The sequence below is a fragment of the Peromyscus leucopus genome, chromosome 3, assembly GCF_004664715.2.
Source record: "Peromyscus leucopus breed LL Stock chromosome 3, UCI_PerLeu_2.1, whole genome shotgun sequence".
In the NCBI taxonomy this organism is placed as follows: domain Eukaryota; kingdom Metazoa; phylum Chordata; class Mammalia; order Rodentia; family Cricetidae; genus Peromyscus; species Peromyscus leucopus.
Window position 1 is genome coordinate 28002972 of NC_051065.1, and position 20118 is coordinate 28023089.

Here is a 20118-nt window from a genome sequence, read left to right on the forward strand (position 1 = left end):
TTTCAAGACAGATTAGCATTTAGTAGAGTGGCATGATTATTACTGACTGAGCTTATTCAGTTCTACAAGGAAAAAGAACACGAGAGTTAGAAAGGGGGAAATGTGCAGTCTGGAGAGGAAAGGGGCAATAGAAAGCTAAGGTTGCAGTCAAGGCTGGTGCTAAAAAAAGACTTTAATTGCTAAAGAGATTGTTGCTGTGAAGCAGAAGCCTTCTACTCTGCACTAGAGCAACAGGAAAGACACCCTGAGGGCAAGATCCCACATATCAAAGGCTCCAAGTTTTGAAAGGAGAGAGCCTGGCAGGTTTCTTGTTCTTAGAAAGAGATTGTATGGGGAACATTTTTTACCAGTTTCAGCATACAGAAACTGCTACAACTGTGATCCCAGGAGGCCAGTTTCCACCCCAAGCTGGAAGCAGAACTTGGCAGTGAGTCTAGTTTGGTGGCATAAAAGATGTAAGTCTGAGGGATCAGGGACTCTTTCTCCAAGAATTCAGAAAATTGCTGATGGCAGGCAATGGTGACAGTGTGACGGGCTGAAGTACCGCAAGGAGGCCCTCAGAGGCCACTGCATGAAGCTGTGAAGGTGAAAGCAAGGTTATAGTGTAGATTCCAAGATGCTGGAGATGCCTGGGCCATGAAATGCATTCTGAGGAGCACTGCACACCAGGAGTGAGACTAGCCAAAGACAGTGGCATATATTACAGGCTGCATGGTGTATGGAGGGATAGATCCACCTATTCCTTTGAAACTAAAGCCACAGACACAGAACTACATGGTTTTGGTGTTTACTCTGCTGAAATCTTTCTTTGGTCTAACCTTAGTATGCTTACATTCTTCCCTTTTAGAATGGAAATGTATCGTTATATATTGGAAGTATGCAATTTATTTTTTTATTTAACAGTGGTTTATAGTCAAAAGATTGTCTTAAAACTCAAAAGATACTTCAATCTTGAGACTTCTGAACAGTGTTGGGACTCTTAAAGACTATGGGAACTTTAAATGTTAGACTATATGTCTAACCATGACATGGTTTTTTGCACCATGACATGCTCATGAGTGTATATCGGCATGGGTAGAACGTTGTGACCTGGGTATGAAATAAAATTCTAAACACATAAAACATGGACTTACAGGACTATGATGACAGGACACCCTATATGAAGAGTTAACAACACTCAAGGATCAAAAGACAATCTTCAGGCTGGCAAGACAGTTCAGTGAGTAAAGGTGCCACCATCAATCCTGATGACCTGAATTCAATCCTCAGGGCTCCCACGGTAGGAGAGACCAGTATCCTGCAATTTGTCCTCTGATCTCCACATTTACATGTACCCACACACATGCCCACGCATACCAAATAAATAAATGCAATAAAAAACTTTAAGAGACAACCTTTAGACTTTGTGATGTTCATCCTAAAAATTAAGCTAACACTAGCTTACTACATTGCATGTAGGGGAAATCCAGACCTATAGCAAATATTTTGAATAGAAAGCAAGTTACTAGAAAAAAATAAAATTTTCAAATGATTCTACTTATAAAAAATTCTTCCTTCATTCTTATCTTTGAGTTTTCTTACAGACAACTTTTTACTTATAATATAACATATAATTTGAGATAAATTAAATGCAAAATGATGCTTTCAGAATCTTGAAATTAATCTAACCACAGCCATTTTTAGCATTTGTTATCAGTCTGGAACTGATTCATCTTAGTGAGAAGAAAAGGAAAAATGAATACGACTTTGTATTCTAAATTAATATTAATAACACAAGAGGTATAAGGTATTCAAGACATTCTCCCACAATTTTCTCTATCTAGACACGGGAAAAGGAGAATCTTGCTTACTTTAAATTTGCTTTGAATCTATTTCTTGACTTTTTTTTAGCAGTAGCTGAAAATACCAAGAGTAAGACCCAGAAAGTCCCTTCCTTGTCAGTGGAGGCCTGCTGCAGGACAGAGTCTACTCTCTCTTTCCACTCAACCTGAGAGAGGAGGACTGTGAAGTTAGAAACCACCTCATTTTCTTTCTTCTAAACCACTTGAAAACTAGTTGATCTGAAAACAACATCAATCAAATATCAAAGTCCAACTGTGCTTTACTTACAAACTGAAAGAGAAGTCATGAGTAGGAACTATGAGGTCTAATCATTTAAAAACCGAATTCACTTGGCTGAATCCTGAGTACCTGAAGTCGATAGCATTGAGTCCAAGCAGCATGCCAGCAAGCATATTTGCTTCTTCACCCAAGACAATGGCTCCATCTTCATAAAACCTCCTGAAAATGCAGAGAATACATAAGGATTAAAAACAAACTAAGGTTTGATGAATAGAAATCACAGTAAAAAAAATAACACAGCAAGAATTCAGTTTTGTTGAATTCATATTTGAAAAACTGACCACTGCAGTTTCAAAGATATTCAAACCACCAAATAAAAATAATCAAGAACATCCAAACTCATTACCCTAAATAAAATCATTATCCCTAAATATTTCTTCATTCTCTCTGAATAAGAATCTCTAAAGTTAATAATCTCAATGGGCCTTGGGTGCCCAGAAATATTCTTAATATGGAATAATATAAATGTCAAGTGAGAGGTGGTAAATTCAGGCTCAGTTCTCAGGATCAGTTTTCAAAATTGTGCAGACATTAGTTCTTCATGTACAGGAAGAAGAATTTTTGTCTTTCTGTAATTCTAAGAGTTACTGATCAAGTGTACAACTTAGAAAGAATAGTGTTTGGTAATCTTGCTAATACTACTGTGATACCAGAGCAGATGGTTACCAAGATGCCTGTGTATGAAGAAGACATTACCCATTCTCTAACAAAAATGTCAGTGTGAATCTGCCTCTGTGATGCCTATAAACCATTCTTCCTCGTTAATCCTCATTTAAAGTTTCTTTTGGAAATATTAAGAAATTTACCAGCTATTAAAAGTCAAATCGATTTGCTGAATTTCATATTTATGAGCTGCTCAAGCAGGCAACTCAGTACTCTAAATAATTTCTACTAAATCACACAACTTCTTTTAAAACAAAAATATTTGAAGAAACTTTAACCATGTTATAGGTCACAAGGAAGCTTTGATTAATAAACTATGAAGAAGAAAATGAGAGCCCACCACTCCCTGTCCACCTACACACACAGGGGGACTAGGCCGGGACAAATGTCATCTGGGTCCTCACACCTTCTGAGAATTGCTCTTACTGACTTACATGAAAGGAGGAAAATCAAAACTTCTAACAAAGATTAGTGAAATCGGTGATATTTCTATAAATTCCATGGAAGTGTTCCACAAAAGAGACATTTAGATAAAACATGTATATAATTTTGTTTCCACTTCAGTCTAGTTTCTTATCAGAGTATGTTAAAGACTTGTAGAACTATACTTCTAATGTTTCTTCTTTTTCAATTAAAAGAAAAAATCCTAAAATCTAAAAAGCAATTCATAAAAGACTGACTGTTCTAGCAAACTGTAGCTATGCAATAAATTGTGTCTACCGTGTTGGTATGGACTAGCCACAAATACAGAAAAATTCTGTAACAGTTTGTGTGAAGATACCAAAAGAACAGTGTACATGACTTGCAAATGATAGGGGTCCAAAAAAACCCAAATGCTTTTTATGATTTAAGAACCATAAAATAAATCTACTCCAAAAATGGCTGGTTACTCCTATACCATTATGCTACCACTGTACCAGTATGTCTCACGGGATGGTCTCTGTTGTAGGTCACAGGGTTTGAAACTGGGTGAAACTGATGATTTTTCTCCTTCTAGCACCATGAGCACTTATCAGTAGTAGCTACTAGTTTGGCACCAGCTCGATATCTCCACATTAAACAACATAAGTAAGTTGCATCTTCAGCAATAGGGTCTTACTCTCAGGTTATGAAGAGTAACTCATAGCCTTGGTAATAGCCTGTGATACTTAGTTGGATGATCTATGGGATCCCTTTTACCAATGATTCAACAAGATGTAATATATTACTGGCACTGGAGGTTTTACTTGGTAGTATAAGATGTCTACTTAAGGTATTGTTTCCCCCATTATATGGTGACTCCACTTAAAATTCTTTTCTTATGTGTATATATTTTAGGAAGCGTCTACAGTAGTGGGTTTCCATACTTTTTCAAAGGCCTTTAGTGTTATTTTTTCCTCCCCAGATTTCCCTCTTTACTTTTCTCTTCCACCCCCATCCCAATTTAATCTTTCTACTCTAGTTTCCTTGATGAGATGGAACCCATACAGGACAATGCTAAGTGGCCAGGAACCTGAGATTAGATAGGTCATAGGCACAGGAGATAACCTAATAATTTTATTCTAGTAAAGGAGCATGTGGTGATATTTTGTTTGTGCTCTAACAAATAAAGCTTTCCTGGAGATCAGAGAGTGGAGCTAGCCACTAGAGGCCAGGCAGTGGTGGCATACACCTTTAATCCCAGCACTTGAGATCTCATGCCTCTGATCCCAGTACTTGGGAGGCACATGCCTTTAATATCAGCACTTGGGAGGAGGAAACAGGAAGTTATATGGATGGGTGGAGAGAGGAAGTAAGAAGGCAGGGTTGAGACAGGAGCTTGGCCTTTTTGGTCCAAAGATTCAGTAGAGGTAAGGAGTCTCTCTAGTGGCTTGGCTTCTTTACTTTTCTGATTTTTCAGCATTTACCCAGATGTCTGACTCTGGCTTTTTATTATAAAGACCAATTAAAATTTGCACTACAGGAGCATATCAATAAAATGATTTCTAATGACATATTGTTATACCCATAGATCAGTGTATCACTCAACGGTCACCAGGGAAGCTTCTTCTTGCAGTATATGATAATTAACAAAGAAATCCACAATATACAGAATGAGAGACTTTGACGCATTTCAGCCTAAATGAGATGTCTTTATTAAATTCCTCTCGTCTCAGGGATCTATGTGTAAGAGGAGATGAAGAGATTACCAAGAAAACAGTGTATTTCAGACACAAGATTGATAGACATCAACTCACAGAGACCAAGAGACCATACACAAGAACTGCACAAGTTCAAAACAGATAAAATCCCAACACTGAGAGGCGAAAGTAGACACAAAGTCCCACCCCTAACCAAGAAGCTGTTTGTAATTGATACCTGCTGGGAAAGGGAAAGCCAGTTTGCTACAGTGTGTCACTGGGCATATCAACAACAATCCAAGGCAGCACCATGCCCAGGAGTAGCTGGACAACACAAAACAGAGTGTGTGTGTGTGTGTGTGTGTGTGTGTGTGTGTGTGTGTGTGTGTGTGTGTGTTGATCACAGGAGGATTAGGGCTCAAGTATAAGTTCTTAAAACAGAATCTCTCTCTCTCACTTGCACGTGCGCGCGCGCGCACACACACACACACACACACACACACACACACACACACACACAGTATCCTAGTTAGCTTTAATTGTCAACTTGACATAAACTATAGTCATCTGAGAGGATGTCTCAACTGAGGAATTGCCTGACTCAGATTAGCCTATGACCATGTCTATGGGAACTGTACTGCTTATTGATGCAGGAAGGCAAGTAGTCCTAGACTGTCTAAGCAAACCAGCTAATCATGAACCTATGACTGAGCAACTAGCAAACAGTATTATTCCACGGTTTCTGTTTCAAGTTTCTCCTTTGTTCTTGCCTTGACTTCCTTCAATGATAGAGTCTGACTTGGAAGTGTAAGCCAAATAGCCCCACCCCCAGCTGCTTTTGGTCACATTGTTTATCACAGCAACAGAAAGGACATTAGAATCATGGGGACATAAAAAAGGTAATACAAGGGTGAATATGAGCCAAGTACAATGACATACATGTATGGATGTATGTCATTTCATACTAGAACTATTATTTTTGTCCTCTAAAATATTAATGGAATTTAAAAAGATAACAGAAACCATTAATTTTGCTAGATACCAACATACTTAAAGTCCATCATCTGTACATGAGAATGACTAAGAACAGAGATGTTTTTATGGAGATGCAAACACATGAGTGGGAATGCCCCTCAAACAGTTTTCTAATAGTTCAGGAAAGACTGCTTCATAATCACTGTCATTCACCAAAGTTGCAGGTTTCACTGCCAAGTATTTGAGAAAAATCACAAATGTATCAAAATAAGACACAAAGCTCTTCTCATTCAGAGGCGAACAGGCCAACATCATTCTAATTTACATAAATACCCAGTTGATGTGTTCCCCCCATGCCACCTGAGACACGGGTCTAGGGTGATGTGCGAGGATTTCTCTGTACTAGACTCTGTGGAAGTACCACAACACCAGCACCGCGGTCCTCTTTATCTGTATTTCCTGAGACTTCTTATAGTTTCCAAAGTCCCTAGGATGGGATCCACATTTTTACAAAGAGATTGAAAAAAATAGCTGGTTTTGTCTGGTAAGTAGGATCTGACTAGGCATTAACATGCCATGTTCTAAGTTCTGCAGCAATCCTTACAGCAATCCATGAAATTGTTCACTTATTTCAACGGGAGAATCTACCCATGTATCCTTTTCCTCAAGGAGACAGAAATATCTCATTGGTGTTGGCAGCTCCTCTTAATGTTTGATTTGCTATATTTTGTTTTCCCTACAACAGTTCTTTTCTTCTTTCTTTTTTCTTTTTTCTTTTTTGTTGTTGCAGTTCAGACGTGGTCTTTCCTGAGCAGCCCCCTCATTTCCGCTCCTGCATACCATCCCGATGAGACAGTTTCTGAAGACTGGTGTCCATATATTTGCAGACTCTAACCCCCATCCATCTCTTTATCTCAACCACTGTAATGTAAAAAGTAGTCTGCTTGATTGTCTCTTACAGTTATCTTTATGCACTTTATACAACACAGGCCAATGAAAGCACAGGATTCACTCACACTTCTGAAGCTTGGTGCAGGTCATACTCGGGTACCATTGATACCTAATTTACTACCTTTATGTCCTGCTATCCCTTACTACTGGCCCTTACTCTCTACCACCTTCTTTTCAGTGGTTCTAAACAATTCAATTCTATGGAACATTAACTAATAATAACTACATAAAAATAATAATAGTAATAATAATAACAACAAATTAATTAAATTACTCAGAAAAAATCTACTTCTTTAATAACAGGAATCATCCAATTGCCTTTTATTTTCTTATAATAAATATTTTTAAAGATTTATTTATTTTTATGTGTATGAGTGTTTTGTTTAGATGTATGTACATGGACCACTAGTGTGCCTTACTTAGGTCCTTGGAGGCCAGAAGAAAGCATCCGATCCCCTGGAACTAGAGCTACCGATGGGTCCTCTAGAAGAACAACCAGTGCTCTTAACCACTAAACCATCTTCTCTCCAGACCTGAAAAGTCTATTTTTAGTCCCCATCTTGAGCGAATTATAGTTTGAAATTACAGTTTAAAGTCAAAAGGCAATAGTCTACTTGTTTCCTAGTGTCCACATCGTATTATAGACTGCTGGTGAACACCAAAACAAAAAAAATTAACTGGTTTTAGAGAACTGTTTATCTGAGTCAAGGACATCTTTTATTCATATTTATATAATTTATTTTCATAAAATGAGGGAATTTAGTTCTACTTTTAATAAATGAGCCAACTTTTATGCTAATGACTTTTAAGACACTAAGTGAAATATTTGCTAAATATTAAATAACTTATTCCAGCCAAACCATAATTCAACCCAACCCCTCACTGGCCAGACCATGTAACCCAATGGTGTAGAGAACAAATACGAGAGGAAGACTCCTTATGAGGTTTGCCTGCCATGGTTTCAACTTTCCATTACTTTCCATTACATCCCATTGTTTCTGCATGAAGGAAAATTTCAGAAATGTACATCTAAGCCTGAGATAATATGGTAAAAATAGAGTGAATTGAACTAACCTGAAGAAATCATCACTTATCATTTATCTTTATTGATAACCTTTATCATTTAGTTAAATAATATTTACACATTAAAGATGTAGAAGGCAGAGTCAGGAGGATCTCTGTGAGTTCAAGGCCAGTCTGGACTACAGAGTGAGTTCCAGGAAAGGCACAAAGCTATACAGAGAAACCCTGTCTCGAAAAACAAAACAAAACAAAACAAAACAAAACAAAACAAAACAAAAGATGTAGAAGGAAGTTAACACTTAAATTCTTAACAAAACTTATATCATCACTTCACAAGATTTCAAGAGATCATATAATTTAACCATTTAATACTATCTCATAGAAAAAATGTAATGGAAAAAGTTGGCTAAGTATGCAGTAGAAAAGGCAAGTGTAAAGCTTGAGACATCTAACCCAAGAATAGTAAGCATACACTAAGAAAACACTCCTTTGTTAACAATATTTTTTGTTCTAAAGAAAATATTTTTTGAGAACACTAACAAAAACAGTACACTGAATTCCAAGAAGATAAATATTTAAAGTACTGAGGTAAAAATACATAAAACTTCCACACAAATAAAAGAGCACATCATTGGGTGCTGTTCAATATTTTGGATGCAAGAAAATTTTAAAAGCAAATTTTATATTATTGTGATCTGTAATTTTATTAGAAGCATTCTAAAAAAGTGTTAGTGACTAGCAGTGTGTAGCATCTTTATACTTTTTATTGATCACACATGTTAGTTAGCTCTAATTGAAATGAGTCCTTATAATGCCTTCTGAGTATTCATTCTGTAAGCCTCTCTTAGGCCTTTCAGGTTGACAAACAACAAATAACCTCTGGGTAGGATTGAAATAGTTAGTCCAGAACAATGTCATGCTTTAAATTACCCTTTTGTAATGATCGTAAGATTTACTCTGAAAGTACATTATTAAAATACAAGAGAGCTTATAAGCTGAAGAAACGGTGTTACTGACATTCTTCTTTCCTGTTTCCAGTTTAATCTGTATACAAGGAATTGTAAGGAACATGTGGGAGAACATCTCTTATGGTAGACAAAGACAGCATTACAAATAAGTATTATATTATGCCTGGAGTTAAAAAGGATGTGAAACAGGGACACAATATAAGCCTTGGTGCAGGAAGGAAGGGCTTGGACCTGCCTCAACTGAATGTACCAGGCTCTGCTGACTCCCCATGGGAGACCTTGCCTTGGGAGGAGGTGGGAACGGGAGGTGGGCTGGGGGAGAAGGCTGGTGGGGGGGGAGGGAGGTTAGGGGAATCTGTGGTTGGTATGTAAAATGAATAGAAAATATCTTAATAAAAATTATTAAAATAAAAAAATCTACAAAGATCCTAAGAATGTGAGATTCATTATTTTACCAATGACCACAAGTCCTTCTATGAGACAAGAACTGTGCTGCTTTCTGCATTTATATTAGTGAACAAGCCAGACACAGCTCCTTCTCTGTGGAGCATATCAAAGACCCAGTGAATTGATAGACAGCAAACAAAGGAAAAAGATAATTATAGATTATGGTGAATACTAAAAGATAAGTAAATAGTTTGCTGAGAGAAAGATGAGATCATAATTTTGGAGTCATTAAAAAATTGGTACACTCAAGTGTTCAAATTGAAATGTTGGCCTATATAAGTCTAACCAGAGAAGGTTTTGTAGGCTGTGCAAGATTTATAATAATAGTGAACTATATTTATTGAACATAGGGCATAATTATAACTATTTTATTCAAGTTGTTTTCTTTAACTTTGCTACTATATTGTTGTGGAATATTACTTTAACTATGTAAAGATGTGTTACATTTGTTTATGCTGCATTTGTTTAATTATGTAAAGATGTGTTGCTGTTTCACCTTGCCTGCCTAAGGCACCTGATTGGTCTAATAAAAAGTTCAATGACCAATAGCTAGGCAGAGGAGGGACAGGCTGGGCTGGCAGGCAGAGAGAGTAAGTAGGAAAGAGAGTGGATAACAGGGAAAAGAGAATGAGAGAGAAAGAGAGGGAGACACATGGGCCTAGCCTGACAGGCAGCTGCCATCCAGACATAGAGTATGACATACAGAATGAAAGAAAGGTAAATTGCCCCGAGGCAAAATGTAGATGAACAGAATAGAAACAGGTTAACCTAAGTTATAAGCTCCAGTGGGACAAGCATGAGATGAGGCCAAGTCTTCATAATTTATTTGGGAGCTGGTTAGTAGCCCAGAAGAAAGCCTGCTACACTATATATTACCCTCCAGAGAAGTCAAGCAACTCATTACTTGTTGACCCAGCTAGACAACAGTTCAAAACAAAGCAAAAAAACAACAACAAAAAAAAAAACAGGAAAGATTTCAAGACCTACAACTGAAACATGCTGGCTAAGGCAATAAGCAGTCATTTAAATGTTCTACAGAAAAACTGATATGATTTCTGACTTTCAAGATAGGTCAGCAGGTGTATGGCTCCTGGTGAAGGAAGACAAAGTAAAAGTTCAATTTGGAAACTAGTAGGTTAAAATGTAGGCAGGAAATAAAGTGTGTCTATATTACTCTAAGAGCCTTGGAGAGTAAAGATTGAGATTCCAAATAAACGTAAGATAGGATCAACAAGACTTGCTAGTGGGCAGGGAACAATGGAAAATTCAAGTGTAAATTTTACACTCCAACTTGTTTAACCATGTGTAAATAGAGAAATTGTTTGATAAGAGTGAACAGTATTACTGGAGGGGGAATACATATATGAACTATTTATCTAGATGTTTAAATGTGGGCTCAGGATGATAGAAACAATATTTAAAGCCAAGAAAATGAATAAAATTCCTGAAAAAGAAAAAAAACGTGAATAGAGAAAAAAAAGATAATGCAAGACTGAGTCCAGAGAACAATGACATGTAGGATTTTTGAAGAAGAAAGCAAGACAGAATATACTGGAAAACAGCAATTATAGAAAGTTTAGCCTTTCCACAATGCATACTTATTTCAATATACTATCCTGTACATTCCAATTTAAATTAAATATTAAAAAGAATTCTAGAACACAGGCCATATCACTTCATAAGGTTTTCAAAATTCATAAAAACATGTTATTTTTTATATCCACATAACTTCATTGAGCCTTTTAAAAACAGTATACTGATTACAAACTAACCCACTTAAGTACATTTACAATACAGTTTAACTGGTTTTACAAATGCCAGTTCCATTCTTGATAACACATTTTCATTACTCCACCACAAGAAACCATGTACCTGAATAGGTTACTTTTCTCTTGGCTGTGACCAAAGGCTTGACAAGCAGCTGTCGGAGGATATGGGCTCATGATCTGGGGGTACAGTCTATCACTGTGGAGAAGGCACAGTGGCAGCAGTGTGAGGTCATTGGTCATATGGCCTCCACATTCAAAAAGCAGGGAAACATGGAGCCAGTGTACTGTCCTCTGTCCTTTTCAGACCAGGACTCCAGCAAAATGGTACTGCTCACATTTAGTGTATATCTTTCCTCTCAGTTAAAATTTTCTGAAAATATTCTCATAGATACACTTAGAAGTGTATTTCCATGGTGATTATAAACCCAGTCAAATTGACAATGAAGATCAACTATCACAGTACCAGTCTTAGTCTGGTTTCAATTGCTGTGATAAGTAAACACCATGACCAAAAGTAACTTGGAGAAGAGAGGGTTTATTTGGCTTCTATATGTCAGGTCACAGTCCACTGAGGGAAACCAAGGCAGGACCCTGGAGGCAGGAACTGGCACAGAAGTCATGGTGGAGTGCTGCTTAGTGGCTTTTCCTCCTGGCTTTCTCAGTTTACTTTTATACCCCCAATGACTACCTGTTCAGAGATGGCACTGCCCACAGTGAGCCAGGTCCTCCCATATCAATCATTAATCAAGAAAATGGACCTACAGACTTGCTACAGGCCAATGTGATGGAAGAATTCGTCTCAGTTGGGTTCCCTCTTCTCAGAAGACTCTAGCTCGTGTCACTTGACAGAACACTAGGCATTAGCAGTTACCTCTCCTTTCCTCTACTCTTCTGCCATCAACTCTCCCAACCCAGTCCACACACCCTAACCTTAGTCCTGTTCCTATATATTTATTTAGCTATCATGGACATTTAAGCTAAGGAAATTACATACTATCTGGCTTGCTGTAAGAGGCTTTGGCTTTATATATTGCCAAGATTTATCTATATTGTAATATGCTTCAATACTCCAATCATTTTTATGGGTGAATGAATGGATACAATATATTTTGTCTCTTTATCATGTGAACATTTGGGGTGTTTTCTCTTTGGGCTATTATAAGTAATGCTACAAATAGATGTATGTACACTTCTATAACTATGTTATCAATTTTATATACATGCATCGATATATAGATATGACTCACGTCCACACACACCACCATGGCATGTCTTATGGAAATTTTACATTAAAATTTTTGAGGAATTGCAGACTGTTTTCAAAGTGGACATGCCATTTTACTTTTCAAACAAGAGATATAGGCAGGGATCCAAAATTTCTAAATTCTCATCAACATGTTTTCATATAATCTTTTGTATATATGCATCTCACTTGATATCAAATAGTATATCATTATGCTTCAGATTTGTATTATTTATAGCCAATAATGCTGTGTTTTTGCACTAATTACTTTCTTACTCTTATAACCAAATATCTGATAGGAAGTAATTTAAGAGAAAGGTGTTTTACGAGACTCACATTTTGAAGCTAGAACCCATCGTGGAGGGAAAAGCATGGTCGAGTCCATTAGGGCGGCAGCATGAGGCTACCCTCATTTTTAGCAGATCTAGAAACAGAAGTGGGGTACTCCTCCAGCTTTGTCTTGTTCCCTTTTTGTTTTTTAGCAGATCTAGAAACAGAAGTGGAAGTACTCCTAGGGCTTTCTCCTATTCCCTTTTTTTATTCAGTTTGGGGACACCACAGGTAGTTTGGTGCTACCAACATTCATGGTTATCTCTTCACGGATCATCTCCATGGATCAAATCTCCATGGTTAAATTTCTCTGGAAATCTTACAGATATATCCAGAGATCCAAATTCTGTCAAGCTGACAATTAAATTAACCATCAAGGCTTCATTCTGCTATTTATGAACAATTTGTATACCTCCATCAGAGAAAAAGTTGTTCATTTTTATTAATGTGTGGCAAAAGTTCTATATATATTCTAGATACATGTTCTTTATCAGATAAGTGATTTTTAATTTTTTCCTAGTCTATGTTCTCCTGTTTAATTCTTGGTGGTGTCCATGGAAGAATCAAGTTGTAAATATTGATGTCCAATTTATCTATTTTTTTTTTGGTCTTTGCACATAGGATATCATGTCAAGGAAATAGTGAATTAATCAAAGATTAAACCTATGTTTTCTTTCAATAATTTTGTATTTAAGTATGATCTACTTAAGAGTTTTTGTATAAGTCATGAGGTAGGCCAATCCAAAGCAACTTTTAGTAATATTTATTTTTTCACCTTAATACAGAAGCTTTTCTCATCTATGAAGAACATCCCAATATACCCACTGAATGCCTGAAACCGTAAATAATACCAAGATCTGTATAGACAGTCAATATATGAGTGTGGCTTCCAATTTTGTTTATCTAAAAGTACTAAGAAAGCAGTGGGCATTCAATAGCAACTGTGTTCCAGATTTTGAATTTTCATCTTTGCCAGGCAGGAGCTGGACAGTGGCAGTGAGCCCTGCCATCACATGGTGACTATAAACAGACTCGCTTCTGTAAGTCTGGAGAATGTCAGAGCACAACAGGCGGAGCTCTGAGGCTGGCAGGTTGGTGTACTGAACATGGTTTTGACATAGCATTCTCAGCACACCATGAGTTTCTTCAGACCTAAGCCTTCATAAGGCCAGGAGCAGCTGCTGTGCTGTTTCTCCTGGATAGTCACACTACAGTCAAGTTTAACTTATGAACAAGCTACAGTAAGAGATGAACAGTAACAGTAGATTAAAGCAGGTACCACCAACAATCTGTAACACAAGTTATATAAAATGTATGAATTACTTCTAGATTTCCCAGTCAATGAGTAATGCAAACACTTAGCATATATATAGATTCTAAAATTTTTTCTTGGTTCTTGAAATATTTAGCAACTTATTACTATTCTATCTACTTTTCAAAAATGAGAGCTCCACCTTTAATGATTACTCAGGAATTTACAATTTTATTTTATACTTTATTCCCTCCCTTATTTATACCAAAATATTGTGAAAACTGATATTTGTTTATAACATAATTTATAGTTAGAAATTAAATACTAAAGCAGCTGAATGTGGGTTTCCATAAAGATAATTTTATCTTTGTATTTTCCAAATTTATTATTGGCAATTTTTATTACTTAAAGCCTTCTCCAAAATATTTTCAATATTGTTTCAAATATCACATTCATAAAACTTAGCTTATTGTTCCTAATTACTTTTTAGTCTCTGGGTAGGCAGAAATTAAACTTTGAGCAAACTAATTCAGTTTTAAGTTCACTTTTCACTTGAGGTTTTTACCAGGTTGTTATCAAAGCAACTTTCCACTTTTAAAAACAAATCTTAGTAGATTCTACTCTCTCTATCACTTCCCAATTCTGGCTGTCTATCTGTAACACCCAAATTCCTGAAGTTTTTATTTTTATTTGTTTTTCAGTTGCTCCTCAAGACACTTTCCACCCCAGCAGAAGTTCACATGAAATTCTTTAATACTTTGAAGGCCGTCTGTTCTCCAAGAATTTGTACTTCAGCTCCCCACCCTTCCTCCACCCACAATGATCCTTGGATGACCACAGATTAGTGCTTCAAAGTTGCCTGCCTTGGCTCCTCCCCTTGCACTGGGGTAAACGCTCTGCCACTATTTTTAAGACTATCATTTCTCTTTGTCTGTGAAGTCAGACAGAACAAGAAGAAATCCACTTGATTCAGATACTCTCAAGACCCTTCAAGGATTAAATTCTCCTTCTATAAGCACTTACATCAGTCAAGAAGCATCCAAATAAAAGGTAATGTACAACTCTTCTTGCCAGTACTTCTGTTTTACAAACTCTCTCTTCCAAATGTGTTTGTGGGCCAGGGATTTACATTCAAAATAACTTATAATTAAAAAGTTTATTTGGTTTTATTTCAGTAAAAATAATAGCATTAAGTAGTAAAAAGAAAAACGTTCTGGGTTTTCACATTTATTGGTCAGAATCCAAGAAGAGAATTTTGAAATATCTTTGTGCTTATTTTCCTCCTTGTAAATTATGAAGCCACTGTATTCATATTAAAGCACCATTATTATGGCAGGTATGTTTATGTATACACATGTACATGCATATAATATGCACTAAGCCACGTTTCTGTTTTGAATAGAATGTTTGTATATTTTTGCAAGACTTTTTATTTCAGAGACTTTTGTGTTTAGGGCTGAATCATTTCCTTTTCATCAGAGTACAGCTAGGTGTAAGACAAGGCTAAAATGGTTCCCTTTAATATTTAAACTTGTTCCACAAACAATCTATTCAAAAATTATTTCTACCACACCCAATCATTTCAACTAAGAAACAGGACTAACAACTTAGGATAGATGCTTTACTGTTTATTTAGAAAAGGTGAAATTTTATAATTACATAAAGATAATTATTGTGTAAGCTGAATTTTAATTTAGGATTTTTTTGGTTTAGCATATTAGATTCTGATACTGTGCTGTAGTTTTATATACAAAGCATTTGTACCCTCAATTTCTTTCATAATTAAGTTTATCTCCTTGTGATGATAAATATTTCATTTTGCCAGATTCATTTAAAAGATCTAAGAGTTTATCATCATCTCACTATCCATCTTTAGATGTATGCTAAGAGTATTAAGTTGATAAGAAAAATCCTCAATAAATACATATTATATTAATCTTATGAAAGCACCTTCATAGCCAAAAAGTCTTTTTCCTGATCAAACTGATTACCATGGTAAATTTCTTTGTATCTGCCAAGTTAAAAGCTTACTGTTTTAGTTATAATCTACAAAGATGAAGTCTTCTCAGTGAAACTCTGTATCACTTAGGTAGCTAAAAGAACATGACAAATGTCAAGGTTTTCTTAAACTCTACAATGTTAAATACCATCTGAGGCCATGGAAACTGGGATGCCAGATTCATGAGTTCTTTGTTCCTATCTTTTCCCTATCAAAGCTGATTTACAGCTGCCACTCGGCCACCCTGTTCAGAAGTAAGAGCAGGGTTAAACAAGCACACCCACCGAGAAGTCCTAAGGTAGCCTGAGCCAGCAGAGCTGTCTGTGAGAAGGGAAATGCTCTACAACTTGCCATGCATGAAGTACCTGAAATGTGATACGGCAACTAAACAACTACATTTGAATTTTAAATAATCCTAATTAATTTTTATCTTACATAGTGTCCTATGCCCATGGCCCTATTCAGTATATATCTAAGGTAATGAAATTATTAAATGTTTTCATTTACAAATACTTCTGAGATGGAGGAAAGTAGTATTATCAACAGCAACAAATATAGATCACCAGACAAGAACTAAATATTCATGACTGTTGTCCTAGTATGAACCCTTTCACCACTAATTAAAAAGCAATAAGGTCTTCATTTTTATAGAGCACACAGTAGGCCATCCCTTAAAATGTAACCTTAGAAAAATAATATCTTCAAAGAGTACACTGAAAAGACAGCAAAGCCACTATTAATTCTGTACATGAATGAAAGAAATAAATGATCTATTTAAGTCTTCCCAAGCAAAGAAATTAGGAAGCACTATACTGGAGAAAGAGATAGATATCTAAGAATTTCAAACTTCGAACTTTCTTCAAATTTGTCAGTGAAAAGTGAATGGGGAGAATGAAGCTGCAAGCACTGAATGATCAATAATCAGAATGATTCAAAGAAAAAACATCCCAGGCACCATGTGTACCCTTTACCCAAATCAGTAAGTCAAATGTATATTCGGGTAACAAATTACACTTTCCTAAGAAGACAACAGATTTATCTGAGCAGCAAGGAAAATGGATGACCCGAAAGTTGAGAACTTCAGACTATCTCTTCATTCTAATTTTTCAAGTCATAAATATTAGAAAATTGAAAGGACTTTTAAACCTGGTTGTTTTGAAGTCTCTCAAAGCTGTAGAGATGTATTCAGACAAATGTTTTTCCATGAGTGCTACTCTGATCCAGGCTCTACCCTAAGAAGAACAAGAAAGGATCAAATAAGAAACTTAAAAATATTTTCTATATACTGTTAAATATATGTATATTAACAATATGGAACAAATAATTCAAAACAAAGAATGACTAAGAAACATATCTAAGAAGATAAAGCAGAAAACTTCGATAATATTAAGCATATATTTTGTTTTTCAGAAGCTATATGACATATCAAACTACCACTATATCCTCTGATGAAAATGAGCTACTTGAGTTTGATATATATTTTGAATCATATAGTACATTTATACAAAATTCTACTTCAATATCAAAGGCAGCATGCTAGTTAAAATGAGTCCCCTTATAAAATACATGAAACAGTCTTTTCGTAGTCTCTCCAACAACACTTGTTTGAGAGTTTTCTACTGATGCCCCAAGAAGAAGTTTTCATACCGATAGGAAATTACACTATATGACCAGTCACAAGCCCAAATCATGAGCTATGAAATTTGGAGCTAAAATATGCTACCAAAGATTTAAAATAGATAACAACAGCAAGAAGCCAGGGACTAGGGATGTAGCTCAGTGATACAGCATTGGCTTAGCATGCTCCAGGCTCTGGTTTTAACTGCCCTCACCAAAAAACCCAAAAATCTCAACTCCGATATTAGCTTATTTCAGCACAGAATCGGAGACAAGAACTTCTGATGTGTGAATCATTTAACATTACTAGAAAGTGTTAACCCCTCTTAGTACCTAGTATTAGCTAGTCTTTCTTAATACTCTAAAATATTCCTTATAGATGTGTGTGTTTCTGTGTGGGTATGTGGTTGCACTTGCCTGTCTGTGTGTGGAGATCCAAAGTCAACTCTAGGTATCTTTATCTATTGCTCTGCAATTCATATTCTCTCTCTGTCTCTCTCTGTCTGTCTCTCTCTGTCTGTCTGTCTCTCTCTCTCTCTCTCTCTCTCTCTCTCTCTCTCTCTCTCTCTCTCTCTCTCTCTCAGACATGTCTCTCATTGAACCTGGAGTCTGATCTGGAGTGATAGAGCAGGGCCACTGCACCAGGCTGTAGATGCTGGAGATTTGAATTCAAGTCATCATGCTGTGAAGCAAGCACTTTATTTCACTGGGCTACCCCAGTAAGCCTTCTCATAGCCTATTTAGACTGAAAGAATGTAAGGAATAATATCAGTAGAGAACATAAAATTTCATTTATTTTCATTTCTACCTAGCCCTTCTCAAATCTCCAGGAAAATTCCTGGCAACCGAATAACACAGAAAACAACAGCATTGAAACAGCAATGGGAATAAAGATGCATAATTAATCTGCATTATGCTCAGCCCATGGGCTTGGAGGACAGCATGAACATGTCCACAGGTATAATCAATTTAGCATGCTCGTGGGTAAGAAAGGAAGCAGTCTAGGTAGTGATAAAAACAGCCAGGCTGGAACAGCAATGCTGCTGGGAAGAAAATCAACAATGGGGATGGCCTTGCAAGCTGAGCTTCCCACTCCATTGACTTCCAGTGTGCTCTGCGCTCAGCCCATTGTTCCTTCTGAGCAAGCCTTGAGGAACCCACAGAGATGGAGCTGATTGAAACAGAGGAAGGAAAAGGCAGGCTGCTGGCTGCCCAACAGCCCCAAGAGTCTCATTGGAAATTCAGTCTAACAGACACAGAAACTAGAAGTATGTTGTGGAATCAAAAAGCTACACTGTCACAAGTATAGAAGCAAGGGAAGGCACCATCCAGAGAAAATTAGGCACAGGAGGCTGTGCTGTGGCTAGATAAGAGATGTGGGGAAAGTCCTGCTTCCTGATTTATTAATTCCAATCCACACAGAGCTGGGCTGCACTTAGTTTCCTGTCCTTGCATGTGTGTGGAACTCTCTGTTGTGGTAACAAATTGTGCTAATTTTAATGATTTATTTTCTTTCAATGAAAGAGCTTTTACTAGAATAGAAAAACAAGACTTATGAAGGTTGTTGGCACCAAGATATAGAAAACCTGAAGTAATGTTAAGAAATTTACACTTTATTATTTGGCAATGATGAATCATTAAGACTTCAAGAAAGAAAAAAAAAAGCCATGGATGTAGATAGTTCTCAAGAACATAATTAATATGTGCTAGACTCTGTTCAAAACTTTTGTGTATATTAAAATAGTCTCCATAAGAACTGCATGAGTTTTGGTTATGATACTATCCTTATTTTACTATATGATGAAACAAAGAAAAAATGCCATTAGTAGAGGGGAAAAAATCTCCTCTCATCATCAAATACGCCGGTCTCTGAACTCTCCCTTTATTTCTCATCCAGAGAATGAGATATCATCAATTAAAAGAGCAAAAAGACATCAAATAGTAAAGATATCTGCCTTGACACATTTGACAAAAGACTGTCACTTATGAATACAAAAGTCTAATTTCATATAAATCTCCACCAAATTAAAAATGGATCTGCACGTAGGAGTAGGTTTTAGTTATAGTACAGCCTAATTATTACGATATTCAGACATTCTCTATTTCAGATTGGGTAAGTGATTATTTTTCAAAGGATTTTCCCGCTTCTATCATTTTTACAAATCTATCAATGTGAAGTTATTAATAATAGCCTCACAGGATTTTTACTGTCTACAGCAGTGGTTCTAATGCTGCAATCCTTTAATACAGGTCTTCATGTTGTGGTGACCCCAACCATAAAGTTATTTCATTGCCACTTCATAACTGCAATTCTGCTACTGTTATGAATCATAGTGTAAATATTAGATATGTAGGATATCTACCCCCAAATGGGTCTCAACCTAGAGGCTGAGAACCACTGGTCTACAGGACATATGGGGTTGTCTTCATTCCTGCTATTCTACAATCCATTTCACTTCGTGAAGAAATTTACTAAAATCTATGAATTATACCAGTCATTAGCTTTTAGTTGCTATTCTAGAATGAATTTGCTTCAGTGTGATTCAAGTGTTGCTCTGTATTCTGTCTTCCCTTCTACTCACAGTTACTACTTCTGTGGTTGCTTGTTGAAATGAAATCTTTGCTAATTGATTTCTAGCACTTCTGGTTGTTCAAACATAC

At 36.4% G+C, this 20118-nt stretch overlaps 2 protein-coding genes across 4 annotated transcripts in view; one reads left to right on the forward strand and one right to left on the reverse strand.

Annotated features, from left to right (window-relative positions):
- Rundc3b (RUN domain containing 3B) overlaps positions 1 to 20118 on the reverse strand; it is a 153625-nt gene that overhangs the window by 88712 nt on the left and 44795 nt on the right. For both annotated transcript variants that reach the window (XM_028862216.2, XM_028862224.2), the window contains exons 4-5: positions 16987 to 17072; positions 2191 to 2280 (exon numbers count right to left, since the gene is read on the reverse strand). In XM_028862216.2, the coding sequence (XP_028718049.1) occupies positions 2191 to 2280; positions 16987 to 17072 (176 nt within the window). The remainder of the gene's footprint in view (positions 1 to 2190; positions 2281 to 16986; positions 17073 to 20118) is intronic.
- Positions 14204 to 20118, forward strand: part of Abcb1 (ATP binding cassette subfamily B member 1) — a 249668-nt gene continuing 243753 nt past the window's right edge. The window contains exon 1 of one of the 2 annotated variants that reach the window (XM_037203536.1): positions 14204 to 14891. The gene's annotated coding sequence lies outside the window, so the exon portion shown is untranslated. The remainder of the gene's footprint in view (positions 14892 to 20118) is intronic. The other variant, XM_028862201.2, reaches the window with a different exon arrangement.